This window comes from Rhizophagus irregularis, chromosome 17 (assembly GCF_026210795.1).
Source record: "Rhizophagus irregularis chromosome 17, complete sequence".
NCBI lineage: Eukaryota > Fungi > Glomeromycota > Glomeromycetes > Glomerales > Glomeraceae > Rhizophagus > Rhizophagus irregularis.
The window spans coordinates 3,336,351-3,355,345 of NC_089445.1; the positions used below are offsets into that span (position 1 = coordinate 3,336,351).

The 18,995-nt window shown below is 28.2% G+C and overlaps 2 protein-coding genes across 2 annotated transcripts; both read left to right on the forward strand.

Moving 5' to 3' along the window:
* Positions 1 to 9,277: 9,277 nt before the first annotated feature.
* OCT59_009430 (uncharacterized protein) lies at positions 9,278 to 10,953 on the forward strand (the record flags this gene model as incomplete). Its single annotated transcript, XM_066133548.1, has 11 exons — positions 9,278 to 9,310; positions 9,450 to 9,525; positions 9,651 to 9,695; positions 9,876 to 9,960; positions 10,028 to 10,084; positions 10,142 to 10,157; positions 10,258 to 10,305; positions 10,371 to 10,405; positions 10,485 to 10,551; positions 10,805 to 10,814; positions 10,898 to 10,953. The coding sequence occupies 11 exons, from the start codon at positions 9,278 to 9,280 to the stop codon at positions 10,951 to 10,953; spliced, it is 528 nt and encodes a 175-aa protein (XP_065999979.1).
* Positions 10,954 to 15,607: 4,654 nt separating this feature from the next.
* Positions 15,608 to 16,752, forward strand: OCT59_009431 (uncharacterized protein; the record flags this gene model as incomplete). The annotated part of the gene is made up of 6 exons (XM_066133549.1): positions 15,608 to 15,628; positions 15,756 to 16,256; positions 16,382 to 16,399; positions 16,490 to 16,500; positions 16,574 to 16,626; positions 16,703 to 16,752. 6 exons carry the CDS (start codon positions 15,608 to 15,610, stop codon positions 16,750 to 16,752), a joined length of 654 nt encoding a protein of 217 aa, XP_065999980.1.
* Positions 16,753 to 18,995: the final 2,243 nt, after the last annotated feature.

An 18,995-nucleotide genomic window follows, 5' to 3' on the forward strand; every position in this document is an offset into this window, starting at 1 on the left:
TATATATATGTGTTTTATATAAGATTTGTGAGTGATTTCCTTTTTAATAATTATTTGCTAATTATGTAATATATTTTCTATTGTCTTACATTTAGACTTTTCCTTTTTTATATTTAAATCGATCAACAAATCTTTTAGTGGTGATAATAGAAAATGTTACAAAATAGAGATAAGACATTTTAAATATTTATTATAATAATTAAATAATGGAAAATGTTACACGTTAAAATATTTTTTTAAAAAAAGATCAAGAATAAAAAAAGTAATATGTAGGGTAAATTAACATGTAAAATATGTACAGGATAAATATTTTTGCTCATATAATATAATAAGTTTTCTAAGACACCATACTTTACTATATATATATTAAGAAGTCATGCTTCACTAATTTTCTCTTAATAATAAAAACCGGTATATTTATAGAATTAAACTTTCAAGTTTATTACATGATAGTACAATTACCAGTTTTTTCTGTTGGACCTTCCGTAACTTCAGTAGTAGGTGGTTTAGTGACAACCGTAATTGGATTCATCTTTTTTAGGAAGTTTGTCTGTTGGTTGTTTAAGAATTTGTTTGGTGAAACTTTAAAAAAGCTGACAAATTATTTTTGAGTAATAAGTCTTTTTTTAAAATGTTTTTAAATATGTGGTTTTTTTTTTTGAAAATTTGAACTTCCAAATTAACTATTTTATACTTTTAATTTTACTGCGCATATACGAAACGAAAATGTTTTATAAATCGTTCATATTGTGCAAATAAATATTGTTTTTTGAATGATTGTTCATTATCTAATATTGTCAGATTTTCAAACAGTGTAACCTAGCAATATTGTTTTATTAAAAAGGAGCCTGAAACCTTAACTGTTAACAATCCAAAATCTAAAGCGCATAATGCGCTTGTATTTAATATTCTTGAATTCTGAAATATAAACAAATTGTATTTTTCTTTTAAAAAAAAGAATAGGATTACCATAATTTTTTTTGCGTCATTTAATTTTTGGGATTCTAGGAAATGTAAATATCATCCCATAATTCTGGCCGGCATTATGCTTTACAGGTTTCCAAAAAGGAATTGTGTAACGTCAGATGACAATACAATTATTTGTTAGTCCGAAGGACCAATGCAAAGGTCACACAAAAATTTCCGTCGGTCCGTTCGGCACATGACGATATACAACAATAAAACATTTAACAGCACTTCGGACTTAATATCCTAGTTTATATTTCAAAATACCAAGAATATTAAATACAAGCGCATTATGCACCATAGATTTTGGATTGTTAACAGTTAAGTTTCAGGCTCCTTTTTAATAAAACAAATTAAGATAATATCGCAGGTTACACTGTTTCGAAATCATGATACATGAATAGTTATTGTTCAACGAATCAATGAACAATAATAATTTGAACAATGTCATTTCGTATATGCGCAGTATAATTAAAAGTATAAAATAGTTAATTTGGAAGTTCAAATTTTCAAAAAAAAAAAACCACATATTTGAAAAAAACATTTTAAAAAAGACTTATTACTCAAAATAATTTGTCAGCTTTTTTAAAGTTTCACCAAACAAATTCTTAAACAACTCAGCAGACAAACTTCCTAAAAAAGATGAATCCAATTACAGTTGTCACTAAACCACCTACTACTGAAGTTACGGAAGGTCCAACAGAAAAAACTGGCAATTGTACTATCATGTAATAAACTTGAAAAGTTTAATTCTATAAATATACCGGTTTTTATTTAATTAGTGAAGCATTACTTCTTAATATATACATAGTAGTAAAGTATGGAGTGTCTTAGAAAACTTATTATATTATATGAGCAAAATATTTCTTCTATATATTTAATACAAGTTAATTTTTTTTTTTTATTCTCGATCAATTTTCTTTTAAAAAATTGTCATTTATTACGTAATTCATAAAAATCTTGCGTTATATTAATATTAAATCATGTGACTTAATTTTATAATTTGATTGGTTTATATCTTGCATGAGGTGGGGATAACATTTAAACTAATATTACGTAATATATGTAACATATTGTCATTACTATAATAAACAAGAGTTTGTAAATATATTGGAATGTGATTTATTTTGAACTTGTTCATCTCTAATAAAAACATGACATTCGAATTTATAATAATTATTCTTTAACTACAGTTGAGTTAATTATGTTAATTATGCTATCATATTCTCAGAATTGTTATCTTTTGTGCAGCAGCGAAAATTTTTTTAAAACAATTTTGCATATATCAGGAAATTTTTTCCACTTAAAATCCACAACATCGAATATTGAATTTTCCAAATACAGCAAAACACATGGTATTTTCGGCGTAGATCACAAAATTCGATATGATATATTTCTGAACTGGAATTACATGGATCTACCTAAAAATTACATGAGAATTCAGCTAAAAAGACTATCATACTTGTATTGAGAATAATTTTCGAGGTGTATGAATGACCCTGTAAAAAAAGTCAATCCATTTTTATATTCGTCTTTTTCTGTAAAAGGCTCATATTTCCGGAATTAATAATCTTATATCACGGATTTATCAAATTATTTACATTTTCCGTGAATGGATCTGTGAAAGGCTCATTTTTACAGAGTTTTTACATAAATAACTGATAAAATTTTTTATAGGGCTAAATTTGTGAATTTACAACTTACAAAAGAATAGAGATAAGACATTTTTAATATTTATAATAATTAAATAATAGAAAATGTTACAAAATGGAGATAAGAAATTTTAGATATTTATTATAATTAAATTATAGAAAATGTTACATGTTAAAATATTTTTTTAAAGAAAAAAGATTAAGAATAAAAAAAAGTAATATATGTAGAGTAGATTAACGTAATATATGTAAGGCACATTCCAATTAATAATTACTAGTTTAACGTCCTTTCTGGCTGAAAAATTTGGGGGGGAGGGAATAATTTAAACATTTAAAATTTTCGGAAGTTTTCGGTGAAATTGGAAATATTCGGTACACCCAATTTCAAAAAAGAGAGGGGGGTGCTTTAAACATATGTGAACATATGTGTTTAAATTATTTTGAAATTTTCAAAAATAGAGTGGGGGGAGGAGGACGTTAAACTAAAAATTAATTTGGAATGGCCTAAGGAGAAATATTTTGCTCATACTATAATATAATAAGTTTTATAAGACACTCCATACTTTACTATGTATATATTAAGAAACCATGCTTCACTAATTTTCTCTTAATAAATAAAAACCGGTATATTTATAGAATTAAACTATCAAGTTTATTACATGATAGTACAATTACTAGTTTTTTCTGGACTTTCCGTAACTTCAGTAGTAGGTGGTTTAGTGACAACTGTAATTGGATTCATTTTTTTTAGGAAGTTTGTCTGTTGAGTTGTTTAAGAATTTGCTTGGTGAAACTTTTAAAAAAAGGCGGCAAATTATTTTTGAGCAATAAAATCTTTTTTAAATGTGGTTTGAAATTTTAAACTTCCAATTTACTATTTTATACTTTAATTTTACTGCGCGAAAAATCGTTCATATTGTGCAAATTAATATTATTTTTTGAATGATTATTCATTATATCTGATATTATCATGATTTTTCACGATATTGTTTTATTAAAAGGAGCCTGAAACCTTAACTACTAACAATCGAAATCTAAAGCGCATAATACTCTTGTATTTAATATTCTTGTATTCTGAAGTGTAAACAAATTGTTTTAAAAAAAGAATAGGTGATACCATAATTTTTTTTGCGTCATTTAATTTTTGGGATTCTAGGTCATACTCCATATAATTCTGGCCGCATTATGCTTTTTTACAGGTTTCCAAAAAGGAATTATGTAACGTCAGATGACAATACTAGTCCGAAGTGTAACGAAGGACTAATGCAAAGGTCTGTCCGTCGGTCCGTTCGGCACATGACGATATACAACAATAAAACTTCGGACTTCCCGTTCCTAGTTTATATTTGGAATACCAAGAATATTAAATACAAGCGCATTATGCGCCTTAGATTTTCGATTGTTAACAGTTAAGGTTTTAGGCTCCTTTTTAATGAAACGGATTAAAATAATATCGCAGGTTACACTGTTTCGAAATCATGATACATGAATAGTTATTGTTCAACGAATCAATGAACAATAATAATTTGAACAATGTCATTTCGTATATACGTATATACGCAGTAAAATTAAAAGTATAAAATAGTTAATTTGGAATTTCAAATTTTTCAAAAAAAAACCACATATTTAAAAACATTTTAAAAAGACTTATTACTCAAAAATAATTTGTCAGCTTTTTTAAAGTTTTACCAAATAAATTCTTAAACAACTCAACTGACAAACTTTCTAAAAAAGATGAATCCAATTACGATTATCACAAAACCACCTACTACTGAAGTTACGGAAGGTCCAACAGAAAAAACCGGTAATTGTACTATCATGTAATAAACTTGAAAGTTTAATTCCATAAATATACCGGTTTTTATTTATTAAGAGAAAATTAGTGAAGCAGTACTTCTTAAAGAAAAAATATATACATAAAGTATGGAGAGTCCTAGACGATTTATTATATGAGCAAAAATATTTTCTTCTATATATTTATTACATGTTAATTTATTTATTTTTTTCTTTTTAAATTGTCATTTATTACGTAATTTTTCATAAAAATCTTACGTTACACTAAACTTTATAATTTGATTGGTTTATATATCTTTACATGAGGTGGATTCCTTAAACTAATCTTACGTAATATATGTAACATATTGTCTATACTATAATACCATGTTTAAAGGGGAGTTAGGATTATAAAATGTAAATATGAATGTGGTTTATTTTGAACTAATAAAAACATGACATTCGAATTTATAATAATTATTTTTAACTACAATTGAGTTAATTATGTTAACTTTTTAAGTACTATCTTAATTTTATCATTTCTCAGAATTGTTAATTTATAAAAAATTTAATATTATTTTGTTCTATAACTATCTACAAATATCATAATCACGTGTTAAATTATTAAAAAAAAAATTAAAAAAATTAAATCACACTATGTTAAAAAATCTAGGAATGTATTTCTTTTTTAGCTAGAAATTTCCAAATATCCTGTGACAAAACTTAGGGATAGAAATCTCGTCGATTCTAATTCGGCTTTAATAAATATGAGCTACGTGCGTCAAATTTAAGACACAAGTAAAGCATGTGATGATGATCAATCAGAAAATGATCGTGAGTCAGTTCTTGAAGTCGGTTCGAATTCTCAGAACGGTTTTTATGGTTGAAAGTAGTTTTAAGCCCAAAAGATCCGGATTTTTTAAAATTTAAGATCAGTTCCAGAATCGACTCGAGTCGACTCATTTTGAACCGATTCCATCCCTAGACAAAACATGTGGTATTTTCGGCATAGATCACAAAATTTGATGTGAGAATTCGGCTGAAAAGACTATACATTGTATTGAGAATATTTTTTCGAGGTGTATGATAAATAAAAAAAGTGAGACCTAAAGTCCCACTTGGATCAGATAATCACTAACTTGATAAAAAATGCGCAGTAATGTTAAATATCATGTAATTCTCTTGTGGAGAATATTATTTATGTGATGGTAAAAGATATATATAGAAGAAGATATCAGTGAGAAATTAGGTAGAGAAAGATTATGATAGTGAGATTCTCGTATTTAGCGATATAGATAGAAACAAGTTAGTTGTAGAAATTTATAAGAAACCTGGGAGAGCAAAGAAATAACTTGATGCTGAGAGACTTGCATTAAATGACCTATGATCCACATACTCCTTCCCTCTTTGATGATAGCATCATATATTTCACTTGCTTCTCTGACATTATTACTCTAAAAATTATCAATAAAGTTTTACCCAAATCGGGGTTCATTTTTTTACCGCATTACATTATTTATATTGAAAATTTCTATGCAACTCCTATATTTTTAAAAATGTAAACCATATACTCTATATGTCAGCCTTTTCTCGAACATAAGATTCTACGGATTGAGACCGGAAAGTCACAATGTTTTTTTCGGGATGATATGAAAATATATTGGTCTCCAACACTTTGTCAGCTTCTTCATAATTATCAAAAAACTCCATAAATGTCGTAAAGTCCAACTCTTTAAGCCTTGATTGCTTTCTTCCTACTTCATGATACAATTGCTTTCGGAGTAGTTGTACAGTGTTGAATTTCTTCTCGACTTCAGCTAAGATTGACTGTTTAATGACTACACGAAAAAAAAGTTAAAACAATAATCCAAAGCAGAATTAAACAACTCATATGAAGCAAATAATGAATACCTTCAAAGGATTGTCCGTTAAGAAAATCATCCGCCAGTCTTTAGCTCTACAATTCGACCACCAACCAATTCGTATAATATTTTTGCCTCTACTTCATTGATCTTGCGCTTCCCAGTTAGATATTTCATTGATTCTTCGTTGCCAAGGTCGCCAATTTCAATCACTGGATGTTTCGCACGTGACCAGGCACTACGAGCTAAAATAAGAATTATGATCAGTAAGTAATACTTCCTTCACTGCTGACAAATACTGCAATGTATTCTCGATGACCAGCACTCACCTAATACTTTCTTCATTAAAATTAAGAGATTTCCCAAATGCTTTGCCAAAGTGCTCTACATCTTTATCTTTAGGATCAGAAGGAACTTCAACATATATGACACCATTCCGCCTGTACCCTTGTCCTTATCCTGCCCTACTTCCCTTGATGCAATTCTGGTTAACGTAATTTTCCCGGTCCCATTCCTATTCGGTTGAAAATTTTTTTAAGGCGTTCTACAACTAAAGGTCGAGGAACAAGCTCATCATCTGAAATATCAATTTTAGGCCGAGTTCCTATTTCCACGGTCTTGTTAAGAAGAGAACGTTATTCTTGTTTTTACGCCGGACGTATATTATATCTCCTGGTATAAAGAGGAAATCAAAACGTACACCACAATGGGAACGAAAATAGACTCTTCAAAAGAGGTGTGGGGAGATGTGAAGAGTATATATATGATTTCGAGAAATAGAAATAAAAAAAGATCTAACGTCAAAAGTATAGATATAAATATAAATATATATTTTTTGCATTGTACTCGATGGTTAACGAGATGGAAGAGCTGAATGATTTTAGAGTAAGACATTAGAAACGAATTTAATAGTTTGAACTATGTCGAATTCAAAAGAAGTTTAAGAGAGTTTCTGGGGTGTATACCTTTCTGAATACATCGTGACTAATAAGATAGACTCTTGATAGACTGCTTGTTATGACGCAGAAATAATATAATTCCCTCGGTAAAAAAAGTAATTTATCAGTACGTGGAAAAAATGAATAAGTTCGGTATTTATTATTTCTTCTGTCGTATGATCTTCGTGCAACACAGATTTAGCGCAGTAATTAACAAAAAACTTAAATACCATGTGATTTTTATATGATAATTCTGACACCTTGAATTTTTTATCGCACACGTTAAAATGCAAATGCGTAGAACAATTATGCAAGTATATGTTTTAAATATAACGCAACATTGCTTAAACAAAGAACTCACATGTTTTTTTATAGTAGTTCAAATAAATGAGGGTACTAAGATTTTAACTGGAAAGGAGTTGAAGAAAACGCTCTCTTTTTAACTTTATTTGACTCATTTAACTTCTGGAATTATCTACACCATAATGTACGTGTTGAGGTAGGATACGGACCTTGGGTTACAGAACACGAAGGATTAGACAGTAAACTGTTATTAATGAAAATATTAGAATTTACACAACTCAAATTCGTTCTCCTTCCATCTGATATTAACATCACCACCACAAATACAATTTCCTAGTGCTTTTGAAAGGCTAATGGATTCCAGACTTCAATTTCTAGTACAAAAAAGAGAAGAAACGCGTAATATATTGTTATACAATCATATTATTCAACTTTTACAAAATAAAAATGTCGGTTGGTTCAGTAGTGATAATCTTACCAATGGAACATGATTTGTTGAGTGTTTAACTAAGGCTATCTGGGTACATTGATCCATATTTGGAAAATTGCGTTCAAGAGGATGTCTTCCTTCATTATTTAACTCTCTGCAGGATGGTGTCTATAATTAATACTATCAAAGAATGAAGGAAAAAACCACAGCTTATACACTTAGAACTTTTTCATTTAGCTAATTCTATAGAACTTTCTTTAGTTGGACCATGAGCATCCGAAGCTTCTTGGCAAGAAGTAGTATCAAATGTTTTTGAATTCACATCAATGATGAAAAGTATAGTGATTATCTTATGAAAGTAAAAATCCAGCGCGTGAGCCATCTTCCAATTGTAGTATTCGTCTTATTTCTAAACATGTTGGAGAAATTGATGAGAGATACTCTGGACTAGATTCTGATCTTAAGAAAAGAATTATTTGATTGCTTGATCTTAATCAGTATGCACCAAACGATCCTATAAAAAAGCATAATTTTATCCAAGATATTCAATTGTCTGTACCTGCAGGATTGTATCGGTAAGTTTTTAGTAATTCTATTCTTTTAAATAAGTAATTATTTTATTGAAATATCTGTATTAATTCTAGGTATTCACATGGGAATTGGAACTCTTAACTTTATATGGAGAGCACCTGATACAATATTATGAAACTCTTTAAAGTACAGATGATTTCTCGTATAAATGATATTATACCAATATGTTGTACTAAACAGATGAGGAATAATGTATTTCAAAAGCAAGTAATAGCATATTTTTTAGTTCAAAACTGATCCAATTTCGTATTTAGTATTCACTAGTTCGTCACTTCTCAAAAATCAGTATTGAGAATGTTGTATCGTGATTTAACTGGCGATGCTTCATTGGCAAATGATCAAATAAGCAAAGAGATGGAAGAAATACTACGTCTTATGATGTCATTAGAGGATCCTTCAATAATAATTGATTTAAGAATTAATAACGGATTTCAAGGATCAAATTTGATATATTTTGGAATGAACTTGATGGATATTTTAATGAGGTAATTATAAATATATTTTTGTATTATACAATTAATTATCAATGTTAATATTATATTTATCTATTTCTAGCATAATAATACTGTTATTAATGAACGCCGAGCAGATACTGTTCATATATTCAGGAGTTACTAGATAGAGTTATGGCTCGTTTAAATACGAAATACCAAGGACCACTCTGCCTGATGATGATGCAGTTCCATCAGAAGGATGGATAAGATTGAATTTTGCGTGAAGATGAACTATGAGCGTGAATAATATCAAATATCGAGATTATGCATGTTTATCTCAGCAGATCATGATAAACATAAGGTACCAATTGGTGAGGTCTGCAGGTGTTCATAATAAAAAAACTTTTGGCACCAGCGGAAGGAAAAATTACTGCAGCCGATCATGACTTTACTAAGTTATCATTAACTCCATCTGTTACACTAATTTGATAATATACCAGATAATATATCCGAATATCCGAATCCTTTTATATAGGAAAGTGTATATATGTTATAAGGATACAGTTTTTCAGCCAAGTAAGTGCTCTAAGGCATTCAACAGAATTTTTTAATCTTGTGAATCGGTAATATCAAAATCAATCTTTACCTTCAATTTTGTCACTTTATACTGATGGACACGAATGTACTTTTATTTTTAACAGGTGATTTTGATATGTTAATTGCAGTTAGAACAGCTCCACATCACAGTTGGTGTAATCATGCTGAAAGAATTATGAGCGTTATTAATTATGGACTATAAGGTGTTGCTATAGAAAGCAGATGAACTTGAAGATGAGTTTGAGACTTTAAAAACATTAGAAGATATAAGTGAAAAATCAAAAGATAATCCAAACTTAAAAGCAGAATTACAAAATGCATTACAACAGTAGTTCAAGAATTACTTCGTGAACGTACAGAACATTTAATTTGGAAAAATGAAACATTTGAAACTGAGGATCTTGCATGTTTGAGGTAAATTTTTATAATTTATAAAGATATCTGTATTATTATTTAACATTTTGTTATTCATTTCTTAAAGAATATACTGCGAATTGATCCCACATTACCTAAAATTTAACAATACAGCAACAAATGCGTAAACACAAGCCTCCGGTAGAATTTATTGAAACTCATTGTCAAGAAAGAGCAATAGAGCATACTCTTTTCAGGTGATAAAGATAACATCATAAGAAAAATTTATTTAATGCTAACTTTTTTTTTAGGTAAAAAATGTAATCAAGCAACTTGCAAAATATGTTATCCTATTAGAATGCCTTTTCAAGACTTACAATTTTTTTCCTGATCTGCCATCACGAGGTATTTTGATAATTTTACGAATACCTTATAGAATTATATTACAAAAAATATTATTTATGAATTAGATAATCCTGATCACTATGAAACATTTGCGAATATGGTAAATCTACGACAGAAAAATTCCGTCCTTCCCTAATCAATATGGAATCTAAAACTGAGCTTGCATTCTTCGAAAAAAGTGGGAAATATTCCGATTTGCTAAAGATTTTGTATCCACAAAAACTGGAAACTTCAACTTTGATATTAGTAAATTACGTTTATTAGTATTTAAAAGTATTATGATCGGTTTTATGTAACCTTGATACTTATGATGTACCAACAAAGCATTTGGAGTTACTTTCATATAATAATACGCCAAATATTGTACTAGTAAATGATATATTTCCTATGAACACAATATAAAATACCTGAAGCATTAATGAAAATTCGATTTTAGATAGTTGTTGTTAATTAATATCGAGAATCAATTGAATATGATGTCTTACGTTAATTCATTAAGTTAAATAAAAGTACAGAAGTATTATATATTTTTACTGAATTTTATTAATTTAAAAAATTTTGATACTTACTTTCTCACTACTGTTTTCTAAAGGTCCTAAAAATAAGAACTCAGATGCTAACACAAGCTCGGAATGTGAGGCAGATTAGCGACGGGTATGGTAAGAAAATGTGCTCTTCAGATAATAATTCGAAGGCATAAAGCTGAGACTGACTTGGTAGAATTTAACCAGGCCTGGGCATTTAACCGACATCAAAAATAGAAGACTCAGGAAATAAATTCGCGACAAATATTTTAAACTTAATAATACATCAAACACGGCTAATCTAATAAATTAATAGATCCACAACTTGCACAACTTCCATACTATGATGGGCGGATTCATACTACGCTAAATTTAGAACTATAAACGAGTCAGCACGTCCTTAGCTGTTGTGGGATTTGATGCAGCTGCAAGAGTAAATAAAACGAAAGGGAAAACGACAGGAAGATTTCATCCGGTTCCTGCCCAGAATCCATTTAATGGAAATGCAAATATTAACATTGAAGCTGAATTTCTGAATTGGTTACAGGAAAAGTATCGGGAGGTAATGGTTGGAACTAATCGAGATGCTCTAACTGTAATGGAGGGCAGATACTTATGAGAAAAGGATTAAGAAAGGTATTCCTTATGCAGATGTATTGCCTTATCTTTATGAGCATATGCCACAATATATAGAAATGAGACTTAGACAAGCTAATCCGGCTAATTTAGTTGCTTTTTTTTTACAAATTTGCGTAGAATTTGGTTAGTAACTAGATGACGAATTACAGTGCAAACAGGCAAGAACTGCATTTAATTCATTTCGAAAACGTTGTTTCACCATAGGATAATGTCCAAGATAATACACAATAAAGCAAAACATATTTGCTATCTGAAATATTTTTATTTTTTTTAAAAAAAAAAGTCAATATTCTTTAAATTTTTTTACTTGCATTACTGGTTCCTGCAGTTATGAAATCAATTATACTTCTGAAAATCTCTTTATCCGTCATAAATCAGCATCGGCCGACGATTATCACGTACCGTATTTGCGGTTATGTGAGACGTTAACAAATGAGGGTGTATTCTCAATTTCAATCTTCCTTTGTTTTTTAATAATATCATATATTTTATCATATAAATAATCTCTATTTTACACTTTTTCACGAATAAAAGAAACATAATGACGCATGAACTTATTAAATTGTAAAAATAAATAATTCCTTTCACATAAAAAGTGTCGATTGAATAAAATTTTCAGATCCTTTAATTTTTTCTCTTTCTTTTTCATAAAAATATTATATTCAAGAGCAATCTTTTTATAATGAAAAATAACAGCATCATTTTTCACACTAGTTGAAATTCTAAAAATTATTTCATTTGTAAATCTATTCATCCATTCAATAAGTTCCAATTTGTAATCTTCTTCGAGACTATTCCAATAAGTTTCCACTTCATTCCATAATTCATTAATCTATTCAAAGGCTTAATCATTAAAACTTGGTCTCATCAAAGCTTGAGTATAAAATTGACGTCTATATTTCCAAGATTTTAATCATTATTACTGGCTAATCTTTGTAATTTATATCCAGTGGCTCCTTCAAATTGAATATTTCTACATAAAAGGATATTTAGTTTTTTTCAGAAGGTATATTCATATTTTCAATCAAATCAACGCTACATAATACGATTGTACGTTTCCCTGCTATATTTATTTCAAACATATTTTCATATTTTTTATGCATTAGCATCAACCAATCATTATATTCCAATCCTCTTTTACCAAGAAGTGGGAAATGGACCAGGTAAAGGATTTGGACGAGTGAAATAATGATAATAATATCTATCTAGTTACATAGAGAATTATAATTCCGAATGAAAAAATAACTGTGGATATCATTTTTTTTTTAATGTAAAAAAGGATGTAAGTAAAGAGCTTATGTCTTTATATTTATACCGAATGGATTACATCACGTCTATTATTTTCACTACTGATTATTTTCTCATCGTAAAGGGTGTTAATAACGGATTCTTTTAAAATAGGGAAAGCAGTGATTAATACTGTTCTGATTTATTACAGTATTATGCTCAGGGCCAGAATTAAGATAATGTTAGTCAGTATCTAAAAAGTGTAATAAAAATTTTTTTATCTATAAAAGGCAAGATCTACATAATTATTTTGTTTTTATATTTCGAGTATCCTTACAGTTGGAGATAGGAAAAATTTTTCCAATGGCAATCATTTCTTAATTATCGTTGCGGCGCATCTATATTCTTTGAATAAAAACAGAATATGTCTAAATTTAAATAATACATTAAGTTTCTAAATTTAAATAATTTATTAAGTTTCTAAATTTCAATATTTCATTAAGTTTCTAAATTTCAATATTTCATTAAGTTTCTAAATTTCAATATTTCATTAAGTTTCTAAATTTCAATATTTCATTAAAATTTAATTAAATTGAAAAGTAAACCGATAATATTATAGCTTAAAGGATTCTCTTTAATATATCAGATTGGATATGTTAAAGTTATTAGCTTTTTGTGAGACGCAATGATTAAAGATTATCTGACTGATACTGAAAAATTCGATTCTGATAAGTTTACAAGACTGAAGAAAGTGATAATATTCATTTGAAAGACAACAGGTTAAATTCTTTCACAATATTTAGAAATGGCAGAACAACTTAATTATGATTCAAGTTCACTTACAGCTATAAAGATAAGGTTAGACAAAAAAATTATAAAATAACGAAACATATTTATGTACTTTATAAATTATCGTTCTCCTTGAGTTGACATTTTTAGCATGTATTGTTTAGAATCTGTAAGTATGTAATTTTTTGCTATTATTATTGCAATGGTACGTGGATCAGCGTTAAAAAATATACAAAATTTGGCAATCGGCTGGAGTTGTTACCAATTTACCGGATCAGCATAATATCCCAGTATGAGGCAGTATCCCACCTACAATTCTATCGGAGATACCCGATGCACCTGCTTTTTTTGAACCGGGTCCAAATTTAGAATAATTTGGTTACATTTTAAAATAATAATTTATCGTACCACTTTCGAAAGAAGGTTGAAATGTAACATAGATATCATCTAATTTTCACATGCATGTTCATATTTATTTTAAATTTAAATATAAATATTAAAATTATTTTAACTGGTATTAATTTGTTAAAATCTTCAATATATTTTTTATTGAATAATCATATACAACTAACCTCGAGATATTTGAAAAACTGTAACGTCCAATAAACAATTATTGTAATATGGCTAAGCTTATTTCCGTAAGTTTTCCGAGATCGTCATCTGGCAGGTTAGGAGTTTTCTTATTTTGGTAACAAAGTCGCACAAATTTTCTAACATAACTAGATATAGAATACGTTTACTTGGTAACAATAAGGAGTTTAAGAAATTTATAGATAGTAATTATTTGTGTCACCTTAAAAATACATAGAATGTAGCCATTGATTCCAAATCGTTAATCCGGGTTCTTTAAAAAAAAAAATAATTGTTGAGACAAAGGTTTTAATTTGGTAGCATACGGGAAAATTCCCTTCCGAAATATGACACAAGGAATTTAAATTCATTATCATGTAAAATCTTGCATAAATGGACATTAACTAAACAATTACTAAAGAAAAAAAATCTATTGTATATTTAATATATAAATGTGCAATAAACACGCTTCCAAAATTTAATATTTATATTCTTTTAAAAAGAGAATAAATATTTCAATAATGATATCAATTATCTCTTTATTTAGTTCATTCGGAATTTCCGATATTTTTTATCTTTCCATTACTTTCATAATTCTCTATGTATCTCGATACTATTATAATTATTTCACTCGTATAAATCCTTTACCTGGTCCACTTCCATTTCCAATGTTTGGTAATATTCACCAAAAATTTGGATATGAATTTAATGATTGGTTAATGTCATTACATAAAAAATATGGAGATATGTTTGAAATAAATTTAGCTGGACAACGTACTATCATATTATGTAATACAGAATTAATTGAAAATATGAATATAACTTCAACTAAAACAAAATATCCTATTAGATTTCTTGTTACAGAAGGATTTAGAGAATATGGAATAAATGGTACAGGAATAGTTAATAATGTTGATCTAAAATCTTGGAAATATAATCGTCAATTTTTCACTCAAGCGATGATGACTCCAAGTTTTAATCATCAAGCTGTTGAATGTACGAATAAATTATGGAGTGAAATGGAATCTTATTGGAAAAATCTTGGAGAAAACCATGAATTGGATCTTATAAGATGGATGCATAGATTTTCAAATGAAATGATTTTTATAATTTCAACAGGAGTAAAAACTAATTGTGTTGCTTCTTATTATTATACTCTTGTACCTAATAATGATTTAAATGAAAAAGAAAAAGAAAAAATTAAAGAATCTGAAGATTTTATTAAATCGCTTGAAATGTTATTAAGAGGGGCCATTTATTTTTTTTACTTTAATAGATTTATGCGTCATTATGTTCCTTTCATTCGTGGAAAAGCAATTAGTTTATTAAAAAATAGAGATTATCTATACGAAAAAATATATAAAATTATTAAAGAAAGAAGGACTGAAATTGAGAATACACCATTAAATCAACCTCTCCGTCATGATATGTTGACATCATTTATAACCGCGAATACACCACGTGATATTAACGTTGTGAGACATGGTGACACTGATGCTGATTTGTTAAGACCGATATCCGACATGGAGATTTTTGGTAATATACTCGATGCTATGGGCGGAGGAACTGATACAGTAAGTAAATTCATATTAAAAAATTATCCTAAATATTTGGGGGAATAATGCTTCATCATTCTAATATTGGGAAGGAAAACTTTTTATTACTTATTTAACTCTTTCTTTAATCTTTTTAAAATTATAGACGGCGAATTTGTTTTGCTTCGTCGCATATTATCTTGGACGTTATCCTGAAGTTAAGCAACGATTACGACAGGAATTGGATGACGTTATCGGAAATGATTCTACAAAACAAATAACATATAAACATATTGATGAATTACGTTATTGCGATGCAGTTATTAAGGAAGTATATCGACTTTTTCCTGTAGCATTTTCACTTGGTCGTGTAAGTACTGAAAAAGATGAAGTCGGAGGATATGTTTGGCCAGAAGAAACTTCATATTCAATACTTTATTGTGCAATAATGAAATCAAAGGATTATTGGACTGATCCTGAGAAATTCGATCCTGATCGATTTTATAAAATTGATGAAGATGATAAATATTTACTTGAAAGACAATACGTTAAAACTGCATTCTCAATTTTTGGAGGTGGAATTAGAGCCTGTCCTGGAAGAAAATTAGCGATGATAGAATTAAAATGTTTATTGGCCTCGATTTATAGAAAATATGATATTGAAATGGTAGATAAAAATGCGCCGATCAATTATGAATCTGGTTTCATCACAGGTTGTAAAGATATGCGAGTTAAAATTAAACCAAGAAAATTATGGGAAAATGAAATATAATTTTTGTATATATATATTAGTGTTATAAAAAATTTTGGGTAACCGTTATTTCATTTTTTTTATTATTTATTATTTGTTACTATTCTAAAAAAATTTATCGTAATTTACAATTATTTATTTATAAAAAGAGACTTCTAATGTGTATTGAACCTTTGAAACCTTAATTTAATCGCAAGTCAAATGATGTTTTATTCGCATTAATTTCTGATTAGAGTGTTTGACACAGTTAATGCGTGGATGAGTAGATATACCGACTATATTTATGGTTGGTTATTAAGGTTAAATTTATTTTGTCATTATTTCCAAGTCAGTAAATTTTAAAATAATTATTGGTTTCGTAGGATCATTATCAAAACTAATATACAGTGAGCATAATACGCTTTTGTACTAATTTATAACATTGTTATATGATTTTTTAATTTTTCCGAATGTTTGCATATATTTCAATAATAACAAAAAAGAAGCTGATGCATCATACATAGTCAGTATAAATTTTATACAGTATTTATGTTCATAAAAATTATCGCACTGGACACTCCTTGAGTAATACGGTCAATATAATAAGTATATTTGATCTCGTTTGCTGAAAGATGAATCGCTCTTGTTAGATATGATAACGCTCTGCTAGAGTTAAGATGCGAACAGCAGGTTCAGAATTTACTAGAAATGAATATAAAATATTTGAATAATTTCCCTTTTAAAAAAATATATATATTTATCACACGATCAACTCACGAAACCTCTATAATTTTTTTAACTAATGGAAGCTCTATCACTTGTTATACAAAATAAAATCGATTTCTTCCTGTAATACAGTATACATGCATCTGTATTAATAATTCAGTTATAAATATAAACTATAAAACTATATTTCGTAATGTCGCGTAATCCGAATGGATAAATGGTTCATCCGCTTGTCATGTCACACGAGTTTTGTGTAATTAATTTTAAATCAGATATAGAACTTTATCCAGATCATTAAAATACAAAAGTCTTTCAAACTTAAATTTATTATTTGGCAATATTTTACGTATAATTATTTATTGTATGAACACTTTATCTGCAAATCTAATAATTTGATAGATTATGATGTGATCTATTTGCTTTTCTTCCTTATATTTTATTACGTACACAATAAAAATTGAAATGAGAATAGGATTTTAACAACAAGAATATATATAATATCGATATTAAAAAGTTTTTATTTATTAGGTTATTAATTAGTACATTATTTATGGGTGAGTTCTCGCTAACTTTAAATAAAAGTTTTTTTTATATAAAATCAGTATTTTACGAGAAATCCATTGAATAATTAACTTTATAATATAGTTATCAATAAAGAAAAATCGCCCTGGCCCGCACTATGGCTAGCTCTAAATTAATACAGTATTATATTCATGTACATGCCTATGAAAGTATTCATTCAGAAGTCAGAACTGATATAAAATTTAAATTATATTATTCTTGAGATTCCAATTCGGAAAAATGTGTCCATAATAGTACTAACCAAATAAATATAAGCCATAAAAAAAATTTTATTCGTTATTTCTGTATAGAGGTTGGAACCGACCAAAAAAACCTTAATCGATTAATAATCGATTAACCAAGGGCTGAAGGGCCCTAATCGATTAATAATCGATTAATATTAAAATATTAAAATTTTTTTTTTTTTGACCGCAGATTGCACCAAATTGTTTTAGATCATACATTTAGTTATAGAAAGTCTTATTTATTATTATTATCATTAAAAAATTAATACAAATTCTTCCAAGTTCGGAGAACACGTGACCAAAAATTCACAGCTCTGGGCCGCATTAGATAATTTGACCAGAATTATGGGTTGATAATTTTAATCGATTAACCGATTTTTGAGATACCTTAATCGATTTAACCGTCTTAGTCGATTAATTAATCGATTAACCTTAATCGATTCCAAACTCTATTTCTGTAAAAACTCCGTAAAAATGAGCCTTACACGGATTCATTCACGGAAATGTAAATAATTCGATAAATTCCGAGATATAAGGTTATTAATTCCGGAAATATGAGCCATTTACGAAAAAAGATGGAATATTAAAAAAAAGGATCAACTTTTTTTACAGGGAAGAATCATAGTATTCTTGAATGTTATTTCTGTTACGATATATAACGTTATAATTTTGATCGTTTATTATACAAGCCTATAAACAAATTCAATTTGAACAGTTGATAAAATCATTCAGCCTGAACGGTTTTCTCAATTATGGCAATTTCTCGCTAAAAAGGCCATCTGCTCTCGTTGCAAATGGATCGGAATTAGGTTTATTCACTAAAAATACAAACTCATGACACAGAAATATGGAATATTCAATTGTTTGTCATAACAAAGTAAATAAAATAATTTAACAAGATCTGATGAATTAATAAATGAATTAAATTACAAAAGATGAATCATTTTGTCTTAACAAAAGCTTCATTTTATATTTTTAGCTTCACCCAAAGCTCCACCTCTAACTCACAAATATAAAATAAGTATATTCAGAGTAATATATACTTATTTTCTTTTGAGAATGAAAAATCACCTTTTGCTTCTCAACCCGCTAGTGATTTTAAAACTGAGCCGCCTAGAAGTAGTGCCAGCGTAGTTATTGCAAC